At 41.9% G+C, this 23,372-nt stretch overlaps 1 protein-coding gene across 2 annotated transcripts in view; it reads right to left on the bottom strand.

Moving 5' to 3' along the window:
• Nucleotides 1-23,372, bottom strand: part of PCDH15 (protocadherin related 15) — a 1,613,120-nt gene that overhangs the window by 42,034 nt on the left and 1,547,714 nt on the right. For both annotated transcript variants that reach the window (XM_090057186.1, XM_090057185.1), the window contains 2 exons: nucleotides 23,100-23,188; nucleotides 1,649-1,825 (listed from right to left, as the gene is read on the bottom strand). In XM_090057186.1, the coding sequence (XP_089913312.1) occupies nucleotides 1,649-1,825; nucleotides 23,100-23,188 (266 nt within the window). The remainder of the gene's footprint in view (nucleotides 1-1,648; nucleotides 1,826-23,099; nucleotides 23,189-23,372) is intronic.

Genomic DNA, 23,372 nt, shown 5'->3' with positions numbered 1-23,372 from the left:
ACACAGTGTGAATAGCAGCAGGGATTGCCCCCCCCCCCCGCCACCTGGCGGCAGCTGGTGAGTGGGGGGCTGTTTTTTAAAGATCCAGGAGCTGAGACTGGGTGGGGCAGCCATGGGGCAGGGACTGGGGAAGCAGGCAGGGGTCACGGGGCACTCAGAGGGGCTGGGGAAGCAGGCACAGGATGGAGCCTGGCAGGGGTTCCCCATGGTTCCCTCCCCTTTACTGCAGCCCGCTACTTACCAGCATAGAGCTTGGGTCCAGCTCCCTGCTGCAGTGAGCAGGGAGTGCCCAAACTGCCGAAGCTCTTCGAATCTTTTCTGAATCAATTTGGAGAGCTTTGAATTGATTCGGACCTTTAATTGGCCTCCTGATTCAATTTGGATTCAGAGATTTGGCTGCCAAATCAGGCCAAATCTCCTCTGAATCAGATCAGCACCTGAAGCTTCACACAGCCCTAATATAAAGCTCTAACCACCCAAGAGCTGGAATAGCTTAAGATAGATAAATTTAACTACAAATTAAACACAGAGTTTTAATAATGAGAATAATTTAGCACTGGAATAACTTCTTCACATTTTGCAATGTTTTCTGTATATGCTGGATATGTTTAAATTGAGATGGCATATTTTTCTAAAAGATACAGTACTCCAAACAGAAATAGATATGTTATTCCAATTCAAGAAAGTCTTTATGTTGTCTGTGCTGTACAGAAAGGTCAGACAATCATAACTGTCCTGTCTGACTTTATAATCTGTGAATATATGAATCCAGCTTCTCTTAGGCCATAATTCAGCTCTACTAAAGTTTAGAACTTTGGAGAATAAACCCTTCATAAATCACAATGTATGAGATGGCTCATAACCATTTGCTTTTTAGACTTCTGATTGACAAAATGCTTTATGCCATTGCTGAACATTCAAGTCTAGCTGTCACTGAGATAGAAGCAAAAACTAAAATAAAATATATTCAAGGAAACAGCAGGTAATAGTTCAGTTGGAAGAAAAACTAGGTTAGCTTTTTCTTGTGTTCATATAGAAACAGGGAAAGACATGAAAATACATATGGAAACTAAGGTGAAAATAATGGATCTAAGAGTGATTCTTTATGTGGGAGAAAGGGAACATATTTGTCTATATTTAAAAGTGAACAAAGTGCTTATAAAAGCTGACATACCGACATTCCTACAGACTGAGTCCCAGAAGCTATCTACTGCCAGAGGACCCATATCTAGAAGCGAGAGGATAACTTAGCCTCCATGCACACTTAATCCTTGATTTCTCTGAAACTGTCAAAAAATGTCTCAGTTCTTGTGATGCTTGCAAATGTCCATCCATCACCAAGTACACTAAGAGTGTATATTTAGCACTATATTGAATCCATCAACTGCCGTGTCCTATTTTTGACAACAGCTAGAATCTCTTTGTTTAAGCTCTTGCCCATCAACCCACTGAGAGTGCAAGGTTTCTCTTCCTAGAATGAACTGTGGGACCAATACACAAACCTTATGTTTCCCCACAGCAATACATAAATCATAGGAAATGGAACTGAGGGTTGTTAAACAGAAAGATTCCTAGATGTAGAATTCAAAACCTTATAGGCTGCAAAAGATTCAAACATAATCAAAGACAAATAATGTAAGGTACATACTTAAAAAGCTCGTTCCTCATTATAGCTCGATTTGTCTGAGGGTCAATTGCATAGATCATCAAGTCAGATTTGGAATAATCCTCTTCGGAATAGCCATGTCCAAACCTTCGGGCACCAATAGATTCCACAACAACTGCTGCACCAGGAATCTGATCTTGAACATAGCGTTCCAAAATTCTGAAAATGAATTGGAATCAGAAAGCTATAGTGTTCAAATGAAGACGGGCAACAGAATGAACTGAAACCTATCAAAACAAAAACAAAAAACACTGGCGTTGTAGAGTTCTAACCCTTACAGCTCTTTCCATAAAATTCTAATCCCAATATGAGCTCTTATATGCTCAGGTCCCAAGGAAAGCTTAGCAATGTTAGAGGAGGTCATCAGACATCGTGTCCTTAAGCTTGGCTCTTTGTATTTATGATATAGCCTGAGTTTTAAATGACTCATGGGAAATTCCAACTGTATTTTAGAAATAAAACTGTCAACCTTTTGTAGAAGTTATGTGATTTCAGAACTCTTCAGTTCTAGCTTTTGACTTGGTGGGGGAATAAATTTTCATACACAAAAACAACTAACCTCAACCATTTTCTGTGGAGTATTTCATTTGGGAATTCAGTACGACACAACATATCAGGTACCAGTACACCTGCTATTCCTAAAGGCATAAAAAAGCTTTATAGCCATGGGAAAGTTGAAGTACTGAACTGACAGATTTGTCACAGGAAGATAAAATAAATACCTATAAATTGCAAAAGCTATAAAGAAAATTATACATGGATGAAAGATAATTTAATAGGTTTGCAGGTATCTGTCCTAGCTGTATCCAAGATTAAAGGGACATAATAATAACAAACTACACTCTATTTTACTACCAGAAAAGAAATTTGTGATCATTACTAGTATATCTATAGTTTCCAGGAATATTCTCAAAATAGTATTAGTAAGAATATCAATGTGCCAAATATGCATAACAATTAGGTCTGTGCAAAGCAGCTAGTATTCACTTCGAATTTGGATTTAGCCGATTCAGGGGACAGTGATTCGATTTGGTGATTCAAATCGCAGTCTCGAATCAATTTGGCCAAATCTGATTTGGAGATTCAGCTCCTGCTTAATCCACCAAATCTCTGAATCACACAGGCACCAACCCCTGCCTGCTCTCAATGGCTGCCCTGCTGAGCCCCAGCTCCTGGTTCTTTGGAAAAAAAAAAGCCCCCACTCACCAGCTCCTACCCAGTGGGAAGCAATCCCTGCAGCCCCACAATGCCCCATGCCACATGCTGGGGCTCTGCTATGAGCCCCCCTACTTCTACCCACTGTCCCAGCCACACCATGCCCTCACCGGCTCCTGGCCCTTAAAGAAAACAACCCACCCGGACTCACTGACCCTGTCTGGTAGGGGGAGCGATCCCTGCTGCCCCCCACTGCCCCACACTGCAGGGGGGACTCTTCCACGAGTCCCCAGAATCCCTGAGGCTGCTGCAGCAGCCAGAGGCCATGGTTGTTTTTTTTTTTAAAAGGTTGGGAGCTGGGGTAGGTGGGGCAGTCATGGGGGGGGCTGGGACTGTAGGAGGGAGTTGGGGGGCTCATGGCAGAGTCCTCCACACAGTGTGTGGAAGTGAGTAGCAGCAGGGATTTCCTGCCCTGGCAGCACCCAGGGAGTAGGAGCTGTTTTTTAAACAACTGGAAGCTGGGGCCAGGCGAGGTAGCCATGGGGGGGCGGCTGGGAGAGTGGGCAGGGGTCAAGTGTGCTCGGGAGGTCTGGGGTAGCAGGCAGCAGATGGGACCTGGCAGGGGTCCCCCAATGTCCCTTCCCCCTTCTCTGGGCATCCCTCCCCCACCACCTACTTACCAACTTGGAGTCTGGGTTCAGTTCCCTGCAGCAGCAAGTGGGAACTGCTCAAATTGCCAAAGCTCTCCGAATCTTTTCCAAACCAATTCAGAGAGCTTTGAATCAATTCAGACCTTTTAATTGGTCCCCTGAATCAATTCAGATTCAGAGATTTAGCCACCAAATTGGGCTGAATCTCCCCTGAATTGAATCAGCACCTGAAGCTTTGTGCAGCCCTAATAAAAATATGATCCCCAGGAAATACATTTTTCTGTAAGATTAGAGTTACTAGGGATTTCATTGACCTTTAAGTGGTAATCTTTTACTAATTAAAAAAATACTTAATACATTTCTAAAACTTTCTAGGTTAAAATTCAGTTCCTCAAAAATGTGTATCCTGAGTAGTACTTTTTTAAGCAAGTAGTCACAATGTCAGTGACTGACTTCAGTAGGACTATTCCAATGAGTAAAAATATTTAGAATCAAGTACTGAAAAAAACCAAAACCCCCTTTTCACTTCTATGGCTATAGAATGTCCTCAAATATTTCTTGTTGTTCGTAAAATATTAATGGAAAACATCTTTATGAAAACTTGTAGTATTTCCCTTGAAACAAGAAAAATGTATTCCTTATACATTTGGTGACTAGAAATGCCTGCAGCATTTCAGCAGAACACAGTAAAAGGACGAGGAAAAGAACTTCTTCAACAGCTAAAAAGTTGTTGTAAAAAGAGTAAATGCGTGTGCTGTTTCATTATGGATTTCATGTTATGGGTATTTCTAGGCATGGATTTATTCAGCCCCTTCCAAGAGCTCTAGTTTTAGAAATGATAACATCTGACTGTATGTGTAAATTGCTCTGTAACAGCCTCCTATTGCAGTGCTTGTGATATTACCTGATCTGTTAGAGGAAACTATAAGCAAAAATATAACTTTTTCATATCAGTTAAAGTAGTTGGAATCACACCTCCTTGGCTGTTTGCAGCACTATGCATGAAATGAAACGTGATTGGGGCAGTTACAACAAAAGTCTGTAAACTTCATATATTGTATAATGGACTGAATAGTTGACCACCTTGTCAAGAAGCTGGTTAAGGAACTAAACATAAATGATAAAGATTCCCTATCTACTCAATGCGTGACAAAGGAAGAGCAAAGATTAATAAAACTGTATTAAGAGGAGGAAGTTTTAAAATTCTATTTGATTGTGTAATGGAAGCCTATGCATAATTTGTTTTAACTTTGCATTTCCTTACTTATGTATATAAAGCAGCACACTTATAATATTTGGGTTTATATTACTTTTAATGGAAGTACCACTTTTTAGGTTTTAATTTCACATATCAAGTATGTTTATGCTAGACTTGAAAAGTCATTTTAATTGGAATAAAGTAAATATACTGAAGCAAAAGATACACTTTTAAGGCCAAGCAAAACAAGGTGCTCACTGAAAGGATTGCATCTGATGGGGTCTGTGCAATCAGATAACTTTTCAGGATAAATAACTGAAGTTTGCTTGCATTTACATGAGAATGACACCAAAGCTGATAAATAAAGAATAAAATACTAGATCTTTCTTTGTAAAATCAGACTACAGATGGCCTAGGTCTCTCAAAGCCTTTTTAGTAACAAAACACTGCAAATGTGTTTCAGATGAATTTTGAAGCAGGTCTACAAAGAGTAAAAGCAACAATCCTGGAGGAACTGGAGGCTTCACATGTGTTTTGGACTCTGCCTGACAGAAAGCATTTCATTTGAAACCACATTCAGATGATATATAATTTTGTGCAAGAAGAGAGATTAGGTACGTTCCAAATGAACATGGAAATATTTTTCAAACAAAACTGATGATACAGTAGTAGAAGTCTAAAATAAAAGAGCAAATAAAACCAGGAGTCTAGATGCACACTGGCATAGCTTGTCCCAGGCATATAGGAAACAAGACAGTTTAAAAGGGATATCGCACCATTAGTTTGCAACTTTATTAATTTAACTCGTTTTTGAAATTACCTTGTAGTAACTCATAGATTGCAGGCCATGATTCCTTTCTTAATTGTTTATGGCCTGTCACAGCTTCCCAGCTCCCCTCAATAGAAGAAGCAAAAGGTTTAAGAAAAGGGGTTCTCTCTTCACTGTATCAGACTTTGGGAATCGTCTCTTCCCTGACTTCTTCAGGGGATGCCTTCTGTTATGTGCTTGTCAATTCTCATTTGCCACTTGCTAACTTCAACAACTTTATGTTCTAGCCTACTCCACCCAGGACTAACGTTAATGAGGGGGAAACTGCCCTTACCCACAATTCCACATTTTCAGAGATGGTCTTCCCCTTCCAACCTATCTTCCAGCCTTTAAAGTATGTGTGATGCAGTGGGTGCAGAGGGAGCTTACCACTATCCTGTTTGCTTGCCAATCAAGACAAAGTCCTTCCCTTCCCCACCCCACATGCACACTTACTGCTATTAGGCATTATATATAAGACTCCTCTTTGCATCTCTTTGTGAAGTTTTCAAGATGCCTTCAGATAGGAATCTTGAAAATTTTGTAGGATCACAAAATGCAAAGTCTTGTCAGAGCCAACTTCTAAGCTCATGTTTACTCTCTAATCCATGCAGCCAGAGCTGGTCAGACACTGTAAAGACTTGCTCCAAAATCAACATTAAAATAGCAGGCATTGATATCTCTTCCTGTTAAGAACACTAACAACTGATTGGCCTGAAATGAACAAGCACTTTTATTCATCACTGGACGGTTATACCTGTCTTGTTCCTGCCCATGACACATGCATAATCGGCAGTTGGAGCTGCAACCCTGCTGCATGCACCTAAGTCATGCTTTTATAGAGCAATTTTAGTCAGGATAAATAAAATCTTGCATGTAAATACATCCAAAATATTACAGGACAAGTGACTAAAAGAAATAATAATTTTCTTTAGGACATAGACTAAAGGTTCAGATAACACATGGACTTTACAAATGGAAATTACACATAATTTCTTGCCTCTAGTTTTATCTTTCTTCCATGACCAACCATTTTGCCAAACAAAAAGATTGTACTGGGCATATCTATTGTCATTATAATTGTCATAAATCCTGATCTCCTAGTGCTACAAATCAGAGCAGAGTCTTAAATGCAGTTTTACCAATACTCCTGCCCAGGACACAATTTTGTTTAATCTATTTTATACCTATTGAAACGGGGTGTGGAGCATCCTGATTAAAATGTGTGATGGTCACTGTTAGAAGAACTTGTTGTGTTATATATACATTGTTCTTAGGAATTCATGGCAGCTGTTCAAACTTACCCATAATTACAATCCTACAGTGAATGTCTTTTTTTAAAATGTTATTTGAATTGAAGAATAAACAACATAACTTTTGACTATGACAAATACTTACATTACAGAAAAACTGACTTTGACTGATGTTATAAGAAACTTAAACATTACATATGAAAGACAATGACAATTATAAGTTTAGGATAAGGCAATTTATATGTGAAGAATATTATCATGCTTTGGTAAAATATACAAAGAAGCAGGCATTAAAGGCTGCCAAGTAGCATTTAAAGGAAATATTATTGAAAGGTATGCAGTTCTCTAGAGAATTACTATAAAAGTAATTCAAGTATACATTTGGAACTAAAGCATAGCAGTAACCTAACAGTTTGTAATTTAGATTCAGCCAAAAATAACCATTTCATTCATAGAATTTTAGAAACAAATGTTTCTAAACAAGCAATACAAATCTATGTAATTAAAGGGTACTTAGTAGTCAAAGTTACCTTAAAATGCTATTTGGGCAAAATAAGCAGATTCTTAACAGATCTGCTCTGTATATATATTCAATAGGGCTGTGTGAAGCTTCAGTCATTGATTTGATTTGGCAGAGATTTAGCCCTATTTGGTGGCTGAATCTCCAAATCTACATTGAATCAGAAGACCCTTTAATCTCTTCAAATTGAATCAGAACCCTCTGAATTGATTCATAGAGAGTAGATGATTTGGACATAGACACAGCTTTAAGTGCTTTTTGTACATACCTCAAGGTACCAAGCAGCTCATGAATGCTGAGATGCTGCGGTGGATGGAGCATCCCACAGGAGCACGGGCAGTTCCCCAGTACACTTGGCAGCAGACCCGGAAGTGGGCCAGAAGCACTTCTGGTCCACTTCCAGGTTCACTGCTGAGCACGCAACCCGCCCCCCACCCCCCATCCCCCATTGGATGCTCCATCCACCCCACCATCTCAGCTTTCACAAGCCATTTCTGGTAACTTGAGGTATGTAGAAAATACATTTAAAGCTGTGTCTATGGCCAAATCGGCATTGAATCTTCAGGTTCGGATTCAGCCAAATCGAATCAGGACAGTGATCTGAATCAACAAAACGAATCACTGTGCTTGATTTGGGCTGAATCCAAATCAAATCCAGCCCAATTTCCCTAATATTCAGTTCTATCTTCTGACTTGGTGACAGAAATGATTCTCACTACTTTAACTCTTGTACAGCCAATGCAGCTAATACAAGGTGAAATGGATTTTACTCTTTGTAATGCATCTTCATCAGAATTATTTGCCAAATTCCAGTCAGTTACACCACTGAAAAAGAAATGAAGACAAAAGAGTTCTAGTAGTGTCACTAATGATGTAATTTGACTTGGAAATATTTTACTGTGGGTATACTTACAGGCAAACTTTGAAACTCATAACACTATTCCAAACCTAGAACTTGGATATAAGAATACCTTGAAACATAATGAATGTAGATGTTCATGATGTCATTCTACATCATTACTCTTAGTTGTATTTTAAAGTGTTGAGCAAGTTTAAATGTAGCAAAATCCCTATCTCTGGAAAGGTTTTAATATCCATTGTGTTGTGTGACCCAGCCTTGGTAGAGGTCCTACTATGGGATGCCCATCTGGAGCACAGATAGATGTGCAGCTCCTTGCTGTAATTCAGAACCCTTCTGTTCTGAGTTACAAAGATCCCCCAGACAAAATAGAAGTTCACTGTTGGTTCTAGGGCAGAGGGGAATCTAGCTGCTGGCTGTGAGCCTTCAGCTGGTTTCTCCTAGCAAGAGACGCTCCTCCCTCCCAGTCTGTCCCCCTTTTCAGAATGCGAGGGGGGAAAGGGAGCAGAGGAAGCTGGTTCTAGGGGTTCCACAGCTGGCACCAGAGGGCAGCGTAGGTGAATTGGAGCCCCCTCCCCCCCATCGTAAGGGTTTCAATACACCCACCCCACCCACCAGCAGGGGCTGAAAAAACCCCAGACTAAATTCCCTCTATTCCTCTCTGTAGGCAGGCACACACTGCAGAAGACTATGCGTTGAAACATCATTTGAACCTTCATGCAATGAGGGTTCAGATTGTTCTAGGATCAGGCCATTAAAGTGCTTTGCATCCATGCACTTCTCTGCTCAGTCACAGGTGTAGAGCATTTTCAGGGACCAGATCAGGCAAGTGTCACTTCTATTTGCAGCCCTCATTGTTATGATTGGAGTTGTAGTGCATTGCTTGGTTCTTAATAAGCTTCCTTTAATCTAAGGAGGCTGCAGGACTGTTTCTTCCTTGGCTTTCCTAGTGCACTTCTTTGACTCATGATTCTGCTATCTTTTCAAGGAAATGAGTCCTGCTGCCCCATCTATCTTTGATTTTCAGATTGACCCCAGACTTCTCAACAGCTAAAGGATACTATTTTCTAAGCCTTTATTCTTACAGACACTCCTGAGTTTACAATTCACCTCATCTGAGATTAAAAGCAGATGCATGGAATGTGAAAAGTTTCCTAAACCTAATCATTTCTTACTTTAGCTAGCACAGGAAATTATCAGGCCTAGCCAAAACAGTAAAAACACTTGCATGTGTTTTCTCACCACTCTTAAGTGTTCTCTGGGCTTTGGTCCAGGATCCTTCTCCTGCATATGGCTTTTCTTCCAAATGGACCCACTCACTTTCTTCTTTGTTAGGTGCTCTTGAAGTTAAACTCAGATCTCTTCACAAACAAATTTTCCTGTGCCTTAAAATCCCTCTGTGTCCATACAGGTATTTTGGGCTCTGAGGTGTCTTTAAGACCTATTATTAATATATGCTTTCTTTGTCCTGTTTTTTGGGAAATTCTACTGCTCCAGATCCCCTTCCTATACATATACATGGATGCACTGATTTTTCTAGACCCTTCTGTGGGCTGAACAGGCACTGCCCGGCTGGCTGGACATCAGGGGAGAAGCTTGCATGCAGTAGCTGCTGCTGCCACTGCCATTCACCACCCCATGCTGCTGCTCCATGGCTGCCACCTCCCCCATCCCCGATCCATGCCTGGCTGCTGCTACCCCCCTCCCCCTGCTCTGTGACTGGCTGCCAGATTACGCTGCTCAAAACTGGTTGAAAACCCCTGCCTTATTTTATAGCCTGCTATCTTGGTATAATTATTGGAGGATAAAAAACAAATTATTAAATCAGTATTGTTTTCGAGTACTGTACAGTAACTAGAGCACTATGGGTGTAATCTGCAGGTGCTGAATATCCTTGAAAAACTGCCCATTTATGCAGGTGCATATTCTTAAACATTAATTTTGTCTTGGTTGGTTTTTAAATAAAAAAGCATAGGTGAATTTAGTGACCATTCATATTAGACAGCAGAACTGAAATTGCCAAACAGCATGTAAGATTTCCCATGCACTTCTGCCAATTCATCTCAACACTGATTTTCAAGCTCCCTGGTTTCCATCCATGCATCTCTGAAGAGACTGACAACTCTAGTTGATTCAATAAAACATGGGTTGTGTTATGACACTGCTAGATATCTAGACAAGTAGACCAATTCTGCTAGTGCCGCCTGGGGTGTCTGAATCCCGTTTTTGCATCCACCCTGACAATAGGACTAGCCCCTGGTGAAACTTCCAGGAGGGGTGGATCCAGGATTTGGCAAAAGTGAATGTGGAAGCACCAATCTGTGCCATAGGAGTGGCTGCACCTCTCCTCCCAGACTCCTCCCTCTTCCTCACCCACTGGTGCAGACAGACCAGGCTGCAGGAATCTCCGGGGAGTCTTAAAGTCCACAGAGCAGGTAAGAATCTCCCCTCCCTGTTCCTCTTTCCTGTGCTCACCAGTGTTGCTTTCTCCAGAGCTGTTCTGGGGGTAAGGGAAGCTACAATCCTGCTCACTCCAGTCAGGCTACTCAGGAGCTGGGCTCAGCTGGGACACTGACAGAGAAAGCAGCAGTGCTGACGGGTAGGGGCATGGGGTCCCCCACCCTAGCCCTAGAATACAATTAATTTTATATAGACTGTTGTAGAAGTTTGGTGCTGGGAAGCAGAGCATTAACTGGCTGAATTATATTATATTAAATATCAATAGTGGTCACATTTGCAGTGTCAGTGCAAATAAGAAAGAAAATATTCCCTTTCCTAAAATAAGGTTTGTGCACAGAAGACTGCTTTTATTATTATACCATGGATGCTAATGCATCTGAGACAACAAAAGCAAAACTTAATTTATTATATGTATTAACAAAATTATGGGACATGACAGCAGTGTAGTTAAGGTGCCTTACTACAGCTTTTTGAGATATGAATTCAAGCCTTGATTTAGACTCCAGTCAAAGAACCCCCAAATTGAACCTGATATAAATGGATACTTAGTAATTTTGGCTGCAGAGCCATAGGTGGCCAGGTCTGATACTAATCCCATCACTCCCCAGTGTGTCATTGGCTTAAAAAATTGGCATGGTTTAGCCAGGTAAGGACAAAAGTTTATCAGGCTCACACAGAAATGTAGTTAGGAGTGGGTGAACAGCACAACAGCCTTGGGCACTGATTTGGAGGACTTCAAAACTGAGAGCTACCACCACTATCCAGGGTGCAAAAACTTCTGATGCCTCTCAGCTCAGGTGCGTCTCTGACTGCAACTTAATTAACAAAACATCTTTATGCTGTTTATAAAAAAAAATCAATATGCACCAAATGTCTTCATGGTATGATACGGGGGTACCTGAATCCCTATGAAGATAGTCTGGATAAAGCAAAGTAAACTGGCTTTCCTATACCTTACTGAAATTTCTTCTTTTCTTTGTTGTGTGTGCTTCTGCTGTCCAAGAGACCTGCTGTTGTGCTGACTTTGCTAGGTTTTTATTACAATATTTTATTTCTGTAGCTAGGAGAGGAACATTATACTACCTTTACCCAAAGAGCAATATGCAGCAGACAAGGTTATCCTTAGTCCTCAGCAAGAAAGTCTTCTTTTACTGCTTTTGTAAGCTATTTTAAAATATAAGTAAAAAAGTTTATAGGTGCATCCAAAATATGCAGACAGGAGAATACTGTATTACAGAGATAAAGCTCTTTCAAGGAACTGAAAAGAAGGGACATTACAATGATGATTTCTGTTATTATATATTAGGTCTAGGACTGATTAGTCAGGTCAACCCCCAGGTTAACTGTTTCTATCTAGCTAGGAGCTGCTTCTGAAACTTAGAGACAATAAAAGGCAGATTGGAAAGCAGAAAATAAGAATATTAAAATTGGGAAAGTGAATGAACAGGAGCATAACAGATTAAGAAGATGCACTTTTTGCTTTCTGTACCTGACTGCTGATGGCATAGAAAGATCAGAATAACATAGTAGTTATTATGAAGAGTGGATGTGTCCTCATTCAACTGTGGAGGACATGCCATACTGTTTGTATTCTATGGTATCTGTGGAATTATTAAATGAATTATATTAGATGAACAAATTATTACATGAACAATTAGGAAGACAAGTTTGATAAAGAAAGACTTATCTGAGGTAGGACACTAAACTGAAGTAATGGTGGGAGACTGATGAACTAACAGTTATTTCCCATTAGAGTTAGGAAAGAACAAACAAACCCCAGAAAAGTAGGGCCAAACAAACATTTAATTGTTCCATTGAGACCTTTAGCAATATTTCTTGATTAAGTTTATTCTAAGAGAGTCTTGTTTCACCAATCTCATTTCCTTCTATGACCAGGTGACCTATCACCTGGACAAGGGAGAAGAGATTGATGTCATATATCTTGACTTCAAAAAAGCTTTTGATCTGGTATCCCATGATCACCTCTTGGCCAAACTGCCCAGTTGTGGCCTTGGCTCCACCACGATCCGCTGGCTGGGAAATTGGCTTCGTGGTCGGACCCAGAGGGTTGTGATTGATGGCAGTCACTCATCGCGGTGCCCTGTGACCAGTGGGGTCCCTCAAGGCTCTGTCCTGGGACCCATACTGTTCAACATCTTCATTAACGATGTGGACATTGGAGTCAGGAGTGGACTGGCCAAGTTCGCCGATGACACCAAACTTTGGGGCAAAGCATCCACGCCAGAAGATAGGCGGGTGATCCAGGCTGACTTGGACAAGCTCAGCAAATGGGCAGACGAGAACCTCATGGTGTTTAACACCGAAAAATGCAAGGTTCTCCACCTTGGGAGGAAAAACCTGCAGCACCCTTATAGGCTCGGCAGTGCTACGTTGGTTAGCACTACAGAAGAAAAAGACTTGGGGGTCATCATTGACCACAAGATGAACATGAGCCTCCAATGCGATGCTGCGGCTAGTAAAGCGACCAAAATGCTGGCGTGCATCCATAGATGCTTCTCGAGAAAATCCCGGGACGTCATTCTCCCCTTGTACTCGGCCTTGGTGAGGCCGCAGCTGGAGTACTGCGTCCAGTTTTGGGCTCCACAATTCAAAAAGGATGTGGAGAAGCTTGAGAGAGTCCAGAGGAGAGCCACGCGCATGATCAGAGGTCAGGAAAACAGATCTTACGATGGTAGGCTGAGAGACATGGGACTCTTTAGCCTGGAAAAGCGCAGGCTCAGGGGTGATCTGATGGCCACCTATAAGTTTATCAGGGGTGACCACCAGGATCTGGGGGAACGTCTGTTCACCAGAGCGCCCCAAGGGATGACGAGGTCGAATGGTCACAAACTCCTGCAAGACCGTTTCAGGCTGGACATAAGGAAGAATTTCTTTACTATCCAAGCCCCCAAGGTCTGGAACAGTCTGCCAGCGGAGGTGGTTCAAGCACCTACATTGAACACCTTCAAGAGTAAATTGGATGCTTATCTTGCTGGGATCCCATGACCCCAGGTGACTTCCTGCCCTTTGGGCAGGGGGCTGGACTCGATGATCTCCCGAGGTCCCTTCCAGCCCTAATGTCTATGAAATCTATGAAAATACCCCCTATGGTGCTAAACTCCCATGGTACAAAGAGCAAGCAGAAGACAATCCAAAGACTGAAGAGTTTACAGCCTTAATAGACAAGGTAGACAGAGTGTGATGCAAAGATATCACACAGACCCAGAGTGAACAATAGCATGTAGGCAAATATCATGTTAGCATTATTTTTTGTTGGTGGGGGGGAGGTTACTTAGGAAAGGATTAGGTAAATAGAAAGAAAAGTGAAGGGGCAGAGCAGTGCCAGAAAAAAAAGAGACTGTAAGAAAGAAGATGGTTGTATAAATAATCAGCAGTCACAAGTTGACTGTTCTCTGAATCCCTGCTTTTATGGCTTCTGCTATTACTCTTCTTGCTGAATTCCACAATTCCTGTTTACAATTCCACACCCCACCACCTATATGGACCAGATGGGAAGGAAAAACAATCACTTTATGTTGAAGGCTTTTTAAAATCGGTGATACTGATAAAAACTAGATTTACAGAGCTCTGATAAACACTACTACACATTGCAGCTGAAACCTACACAATATACATACTCATTTTCCAATGATTCATGAAAGGAACAAAAATGCTTATTACTTCAGGACTTAATGTTCACTATGGTAAAAAGTGTTTTTCGCAGCATGGTATTTCCAGGTATATTTATTTAAAATGCCCCCAAAACACTTCCCCCCACATCACCACCATGACCACTTTTGTCGCCCCACAGCATGCCCACCCCCACCAAGAAAGAGCTCCTGCCCTGTCATTGTTGCTCCCCGCCTTGCTGCTCGAGTGGCCGGCCAGCTGGGGGCATGGCCAGACACCACAGGCTGGGTGGATCTGGCCTGTAGAGGATCCCTCAGTCTCTCAGCAGGGGAGAAATGGCTGCTGAGCATGGGAGGTGCAGCCACCTGGAGCCGGCACCGGGCTGCCCCATTTCCACTCTGTGTCTCAGCTGTCCCACAGGGCAGCAGTGCCAGCAGGGCAGATACAAGGCAGCCTGGTTCCAGCTTGGAGCAGCTGCAGCAGATGCCAGCAGCAGGAGGGGGAGGGGCTGCTTTCCCCCACACTGAGCAGCTGTTTCTCCCCTGCCACTGCTGCTCATCCTGGACAGGCCAGCCTGGAGCTGGTGTGCACTGGTCCCTGCCTATACCATGCAGCTGAGGCCAGTGACAGCAGCAAAGGAGCTTCTGCATCTGGGATGCTGAGAAAGGCATTCCCGCCACACAGCAGCCCCAGCCCCAGCCCCAGCCCTGCCACATGCTCAGGGAGTGGTGCCTCAGCCCAGAAAGACTGAGGGACCTGCCAGGGGCCGGACAAAGCCCCTCCACAGGCCAGATCCATCGAGCCCACAGCATCTGGCCATGCCCCCAGCCAAATTGCTCCTGGAGCAGTAATGGGGGGAGCAACTGTAATGGGGCACAAGCCCCTTTCTGACGAGGAAACCCCTTCCTGGTGAGAAAAGCAGCCACAGTGGTGGCACTAAGGGGGGTTTTGGGCCCCTCTAGACTCCAGTGCTGCCACATGCAGCCCCCCACAGTTCAGCCCCCTCTGCAGTGCAGAACCCCATTGGGAAGGGGCGAGTGCTGCTGGACATTATGACAGGCTGCTGCCCCCACCAAGGACCTTGCCCCCTCCCACTGCAGTGGCCTGATGGAGGCACAGCCAGCTCATAGGACTCTTGGGGGGCGCAGGGATAGGGTTATTTCCCTTCCTTCCATCGTCCTGTGGAGGGGACAGCAGGGGCCTCTTCCAGCACAGGGAGCAAGCTGCCAGTAGGAGTAGAGGGAAGACCAACCCCCCTCCCTGTTCCCTCTGTCTCAAGAGCCATGGTACGATGCCTGGTACTGCAGCAGCAGTGGGGAGCAACTGGCAGACCTGGCTTGGGTCGCTGCTGGTGGGACAGAGAGAGGGGAATTAAACACCTCCCTGGCCAGGTCAGCCTGGACTGGCCACACCCCTTCCCCCACAGCTTCCATATAGCTGAGGACATGCTCTAGTCCCCCAGCTCCTGGCTTAAGCAACTGCAGGTGTGTACCGCATATCTGTTCTGTTACAAACCAGTTCACTCTCTGCTGGTTGAATCCCACTAACATGCAAAGGTTGAATCAATTCAGGCTCCGGCTTTTTGAATGTCTGTCCCTAGCCCTACAGCTAAGATATTATCCAGAAGGATGTTGCCTTTGTTTATAGATGCATGAAGAATGAAAGGATTATTTTGTATTTTCAGTATGTATAGTGTGCTGAAGGATGACTGAAAAGGAAAGGTATCACTAAGAACATGACATTTCTTATATGTGAACTAAATTTTGTTATGCAACAACGTAGGGCAGAGGGTCCTATGGGAAGAGGCAGGAGTCATTTATAAATGTCAGGTAGACTATTGTGGTCAGAATGTTGGAGTTTTGTGTTCTGAAATGCTTATTCAGTATATTTTCCACATTCAGGTTCAGAGTATGTTTTTACACTTGGAGTTCCTAATATACTTGTTCACATTTATATTATTTTTGAAATTTAAACATGAAATCCTCTAAGTCTGGAACTTCTCTGGTCATTTGCTTCTACACAACAGATAGATAACCTTAAAGACTCTGATCTGTCATAGTTTTAACATATGACATTACAAAAATAGCAATTTGGGCTTGTGACAGGAAATCACAATAATATACACAGGTCCTCTAGTCAGATGTAGAAGAAAGCAGCCAGACTTCTGCACTGATGCTGAATCCAGAAATAAGCATTGCCTCCATTTGGGAGGGAAGGGGTTGCCTCCAAAGCTATGTTTGGGGAGGTTATGGAGAGGTTAGATCACATAAAAATGGCCACCCAATCTCACTTAGTTCACCCAGAGGCAAACTTAGATTCCTAGATGGAGCTAAGTGCAAAGTACAGAAGTTCCAGGAACGTTAGATTAGTCTAAAAATGGCTGACCCAATCTAGGTTAACCCTACCTCTGAGGTAGTCTAAGTTGATTGGGTTGGCCGTATTTAGACCAACATAACTGTCCCCAACTTCTGTACAGTTCTCAGAGCAGCCTCAGGCCTGGAAAACCCCAGCTGGTGGCCTCAGCCCCAGAAATATGCTTTTCTTAACTCCCCCCTCCCAGCCGTAGTCTATTTGTAGCCCCTACCAAGCCCTTGCCCCAGAAGGACAACTTCCCCTGCCCCAGACCAGCCAGTCACCCCCCATCTCACAAGCTGCTCCTGGGGCTGGTTTTATCAGCATTCACCAATGCCTGGATCCAAGGAATTAAGTTCCAGTGGGGAGAGGAGTGGGGAGGATGGGGACTAGATTTGTTAGGGGAGACGTGTTAGGAGATAGGGGTGAGGGGGCAGGGGGCTAAAATTATCCCCTGGTCCATGGGGATGGAGGAGAGTGCACCCCTCTATTTCCCTAAGCTCCTCCACAGACTCCAAGAGACCCCATGATCCCACCAAACTCTACCAGACCTCACCAACCTCCCTACAGAGCCTGTTTGCCTCCCTGATCCCCACCCCCACAGACCCCACCTGTTCCCCAATCACCCCGACAGATACTACCTTTCCCCTGATTCCCTGGTCCTTCCTGTGGACTCTACCTGCCCCCTGATCCTTCTCATCTGTCCCACAGATCCTGCTTACCCCCAATCCTTCCACAGATCCCAGCTGCCCCGCATTCCCCACCCCCGGAGTTTGTTTGCCCCATCCACTCCCTCCCCACCACTAACCCCTACCATGCCAAATTAATTTAGATTGGTTGCTATTTTTAACACACCACAGGGTCAGCTTAGTGTAAATGATCAAGATGAAATCCCTAATGGATACAGTAGCTGAAGGAAGGGCACAAAAGTTGCAGGATCTTTGTGTTGAGTGGGAGCATGAGGTAGCTGTGACTCACAACACACCTTAATGGTTGTCAATTTCTATATGAAGGCATATTAAAGACTCACTTTAAGGACTCTTTAATATACCTGAATACTTTTATGGAAGTTATACTGGTAAAAGAAATTATCTCAACACAGGCAACCTACTTGTAAAACCATGCTGAAAACCTTCATCAATACAGGAAAACTACCTATATCTTTCTGACACAGCCACTTCAAGTTTCAGGGTTTCCATATTTACAGGAAATAGGGCTTCTACCCACTTGTTTTTTCAACCCTCTTTTCCTATGCAATCCCCCTGTGTTACCACCTAGATGCCTTCTAGTGTGGAGAAAAAGCAAGCTGTTACCCCACCATTTTCAAGAGTCTGATGAAGATACTATTATTTTTAGCAAATGAAAAGTAGTGCAGCTGCCATGCTAGACTGTCTTTAGAAATGAGAAGGCAAGCATCAGAAAAACAGTACATCTTTTCTACATGAAAGCTTGCCATACAGAACTATGCACCTATGTACTGCCAACTGTTTGGACATTTTCCCTGGCTGACTCAAAGAGCATGAAAAATATAGGTAATTTTTATTGCAAAATTGAGTCAAAATGTGCTGCCTGTGTGAAGTTGGCTCAGTTAATCAGAAATTTAGAACACGTATCAAGTAGTAATTTCCATCTACTAACCCAAGCCAGTTTTGAATATACAGTATAAAATTCATCATAAATCTTCACATCAGCCTAATAACAAGAAAGTGAAATATTCTGTCAGTTTTTGTAAATTTTGATGAGCTGAAAACCAAGCACATATTGACCAACGGAATTATTATTTCAATATTTTACCAAGTATTAATTTTCAGTCACTCTACATATTGTTTGGGTTTCTATTTTAGGCCTGTAAAATAGAGGCAGATTGTCAAGAGAATTGTTTTCCATGATAATTCCAATAATTCTTGGTTACAGGTAATGTAAGATCATCTTCACCCACAGTAGTCTGGCATATCTATTTCTAAGTGGGCATGTCTACATAAGACTCGACATTGCTGTAGCAATTGCACTATGGTGATGTAGCATACTGTGATGCCATAGCTATTTCACCGTAACAACGTGCTCCCTTGCTAGAGCATGTTGCTACGGTACTATAGTGGCTAAAAATAACAGTGCATGGTACAGTATATGCTGTTACTGCGCCATCATTTAGTACTTCCAAAAGGAATTACTAAATGACAGTGCAGTAATAGGGGTACTGTAGGGGCACGTGTAGACACGCCCACTGTAAACAAAAATGTAAAATGACAGGTGAGTGATGAAAAATGAAATACATATTCATGTGTGACTGAGATTGAGGCTGGTTATTTTATACAAATTGGTATGCACATCCTTTTAAAGAATCTACAGTATTTATAAAGCAACAAACTGCATATATTAATTAAACTGGAAAACAGACTTTAATATTGCTAACTGTGTCTATAAGACACAGATATATTTTCCTGTAGAAACACACTTATACTGATTTCTCCAGTAAGTATAAACCTATTTTTTCTGTCATCATTGATGGAGTAGGCCCAGGCAAATAGCCTTAATTGAAGAGGGTGAATACAATGGGGAATTCAACACTGATGTGTAGACTAAAGGATATGAAAAGCTGGTTGATGAAACTGAAGTAGTCAGGGGAAGTCTGTAGTGTTTATAGAATGACTTTAGAGGATCATGACACTATCACAAATGTCAGCTAAAGGTACTTTACTTATCTCTTTTGGAGAAGCCAACACTACAATACAAAATAGAAAGAATAAAAATTTTAAATCTCTCCCTGTATAAAATGCCTCCTTTATTCAAGTCGCTTATCAAAGTATATCGTGAATAAATATCTCATATTTGAGACTAACAGTATATATTTCTTTATAGGCTATGAGGACTTTATGTTTCTTTACCATGGAAATCATTGTCATTATAATAATTACTAAGTGTCCTATTTTCATACTTTTTTGTTTTAACATTTACATTTAACTTTATTGCAAAAAGGAGCTGAAGCAACTTCTGTGGTGAATAATGTATAAAGTAAACATCCTTTTTTCCATTTATGATTTATATAAATTTGTTCATTTTTTAAATTGTTCAAAAACAAAACCAAACCAAACCACTTTAGAAAAAAAATTAAAAATATTTGCTCTGATTGGGTTTCTATGGTACTAGTTGATCAACATCACCAGATAATATTTCTCAGTCTTGGTTTGGTGATTATAAACAAGAGGAGGAAAATCCAAGCAATTTTATTATGGTCACACAAATATACTTCCAACTATAATTTTCTGCTGAATAAATACCTGCACATAGTTCTTGAGATCTGCAACTTCTACAAATTTTTAGTGAAGTATGTGCCTTGTAAAAATATGTTTAATAAAATGAGTAATTTGGATTGAAAAAAAAAATTCTTTAGGAGTTTTTCATAACACATTTTCCCTGAATCGACTCAGTGTGAATATTCTGTCCAAACTATGGCCTGTGGCTAGATTCAGCCCACCAAAGAATGTTATCCAGCCCACTGAGCCAGTGGGAATTGGTGGCAAAATGCAGTGGTTGGGGAAGTGGCAGCAGCAGCTAGCTTTGGATCATGCTCTTTTCCCACTGCTAAAATGTTGCTAACCCTTGATGCATATAATTAAAAATATAGTGGTTATGTTTGCATTATTTCACTTTTCTGGCAGATATCATTACTGAAATCAAACTATTTTTTAAAGTACAAATATTTTCTAAAGTCTTTTTTTAAAGTTTAAAACCTGATTCCATATTTTATCATTATACCTACTCTAAGGGCGTGTCTACATGAGATGCTTAACTGTGCACTAGCGTAGTTTAGTAAGAAGTAAGCATGTGCGTCTACACGTGCACATGCTTACTACACAGTAAACCTCACTAACTGTAGGTAAATCTGCTACCTGAAAATGCAAGTAGAAATTTATTTTTGATTAGTAAAAGCACAGTAGCACTTGTGTAGATGACTGACCAGGAACAAATCTGCTCCTGGGCAGCAATCTACCAGGGCACAAGAGATTTCTCCCTGCCCCTGGGAACTGCCCACTGCTGGGGTTGGCTCTGTCCCCCTGCCCTGGCAGATGAGAGCTCCAAGTCCCCTGCTCCCCCTGAGATCAGGGAACAGGGTCTGAGAGATCCTTATCTGCCATTGCAATAAGGGGTGGAGGGCTAGGAGGCGGGGTAGAGAGGGCAGAGGAAGAGGGGGCAGGGAGGGGGGTTAGTCTTCCCTCTACTCCTACTGGCAGCTTGCTCCCTATGGTGGAAGAGGCCCCTGCTGGAGATCCTTATCTGCCACAACCGGCCTATGGTTATGGAGCTGGCACTGGGAGATAAAGGTTTCCCAGTGCTGGCCCCTGTGGAGTTGTTGTTGGTGCTGGGAGCTCCCTTCTGGCAGGGACAGGGAACAGGCTGGGGAACTTCTTCCCCACTCATCTCTGTCAGCACTGAGCTGAACAGCAAACAAACTCTCCAGGTTGTTCCCTGCCCAGCTCCATGCTCATGCTGATCAAGTGATCAAGTCATTTGGCTGCCCCCTTCAACCTCATGGGGCTGCTAGCAAGCAGTGAGTTAGCTGCCCCAGCTGTGCATCATGGTAGAGGGCTGGGATCTGCCCCTCCCCTGCAGCTCTTTTCAAGTGCCCCACCCCTGGCCAGGGCCAGTCTCTCCCTGCTGCCAGGGCAGGGGGGCATTATCCCAACCCTGGCAGCAGACAGCCCCTGGGGGCAGGTTGTAATGTCCTAGCCCCAGCCAGGAGACAGCTGGGGCTGAGAAATTACAGCTCAGGTAGCAGGAGCAGTTTTCCACCATTAGCAGAAAATCTGCTCTCACTTCCCTGCATGTGTAAATGCCTGCCCAGGAGCATTTACTTGCTAGTAGTTTATTTGTGAGACAACTGATCCTGGATTAAATGCATGTGTAGACATTCCCATATGCATCAATTGTAGGTATAATCTGGATTATATAGGTGAAATTCTCACAAATCCTCCTGACAATTGTTGACATGCAAAAAGGGAGGAACAGCATAAAGGTTATCTGACAATTTCAGATCTGGCTAGGCAGAATCATACCTAGAATTGGCAGCAAAATGTTGGAGTTAAGACCTGCAGAAAAAAGCAGTTTCTGAGGTATGGAGCACTGCTGCTGCCCACTGGCAGCTGTGAAAAGGCCTTAGCCAGCCCTCATGAGAGAAGCTCAAATTTTGTTAAAAGAAATTAGTGTAAGGCACATCTTGATAAGGTGAACATGAAGTCTTAGTAAGGGTGAGTCAAATATAACCTATCACTAACAATGAAGGGTAAGTAGCTTTTTATCTCTGTAGACAATGCCAAAGATTGACACTTTTCTGAAAGCAAGTTCTTAGACAAGTAGAATTCTATATTATTCATAACTCCAGGAGATAAAGTCACTGTGAATATAGACTATTGCCTAGACACCTGAAGTAGGGTTTTTGACATTAGACTCTGGCAACTTAGTTATATCTGGTGCAGAACACAGTGAAGAGTAAGAAAATATCAAATGTGACTATATAAATATTTTTTTTTTCCCAGCCCAGTGAAGACAAGAAGCATTCTGGAGAAAATGCTATGCCTTTTCAGGGGATAAACATATCATCACTCTAAATACATCTCAATCTCAAGGGTGAAGAAGATTATTATGACAGCCAAGATGGAAGGAAACTTTTGAAATCTATTGAATACCATGCCTCACTGACTAAAAGAATTGATACACTGAAGTAAAAGTTAATAATGTTCAATTTTTCTTCAGATCTTTTAAAAATAACTGACAAAAAGTATTTTCTCCTTGGTTTCATGGAAGAAGCTAAACTAGAAGCAAAAGTATTTTCTTTTTTATTTAGACTTATTTATGATTTCAATGTAAAGACAGAAAAGGAAATATTTTTTTCTTGAATAACAAAGAGAAATTAAACATGAAATCCTAGCACTGTGGAGATTACAGGATGTTAGAAATATGAGGGATAGTAACAAACGTCTTACAAAAAGATTTTGGACTGTTTTCAATATGACCAAAAACACACACTCCAGTTTTGTCACAAAACTTTAAGCATTTCAATTTGTCATGCTTTTTTCTCAGCCATTTAAAACTAGTATCTTCATATGACACTCGATAAGGTTAAAATTTCATTTTTCCACTAAGTATAACATTACTGGTGTATAAGGATGTGTGCCATCATATTAATTTAATATGGATTGAATATTAATCAAATGGTCATATTTTATTTGCCAAATTCTATCATCATATGCATCCATAAAACCCAAATGAGGTCATATTTAGAATCACCAATGTTGTATAGAGAAAAGGAGAGAAAAATATTGCCCAACATGTATATATTTTTTAATTATGCATTTTTGCCATTTGACAAATGTGCTTTTAAACATGTCAGTGCAACAATTTTTATACTACCATTTATGCAGATACTTGATTGCTTATTTTTAATCCATATAATCTCTATACAAGCATTTAATATATGATCAGTCTTGCTGAATCTAAATTCCAAAATGAGATTGTGCATGTGGTATTTCTAGAGTAAATAAATTCATTACCCTATAAGCTGATCCTTGTTTTGTTCCACGAGAGTTGGAGGAACATTAGAAACGATGACTTGCATATCCAACTGATTGACCACAGAGACCTGGAAACAAAGGAGTGAAATTCAGTTGGACTAACCATGAATAACATTTTTCCAGTAGAAAAGCAACAGGATAATTCTTTTCCATCCTTCACAGCCGTGCCCTGATGTAATGATTTCTCATTTTAATTCAAGAATAAGTGAGTTAGGAAGCCTTGTTCTGCTTAACAGCCAAAACCAGTAAATG

The sequence above is a fragment of the Crocodylus siamensis genome, chromosome 7 (genome assembly GCF_052110815.1).
Source record: "Crocodylus siamensis isolate JL-2025a chromosome 7, ASM5211081v1, whole genome shotgun sequence".
In the NCBI taxonomy this organism is placed as follows: domain Eukaryota; kingdom Metazoa; phylum Chordata; order Crocodylia; family Crocodylidae; genus Crocodylus; species Crocodylus siamensis.
The sequence above is the reverse complement of the archived record's forward strand: the minus strand, read 5'-3'. Positions and strand labels throughout refer to the sequence as shown.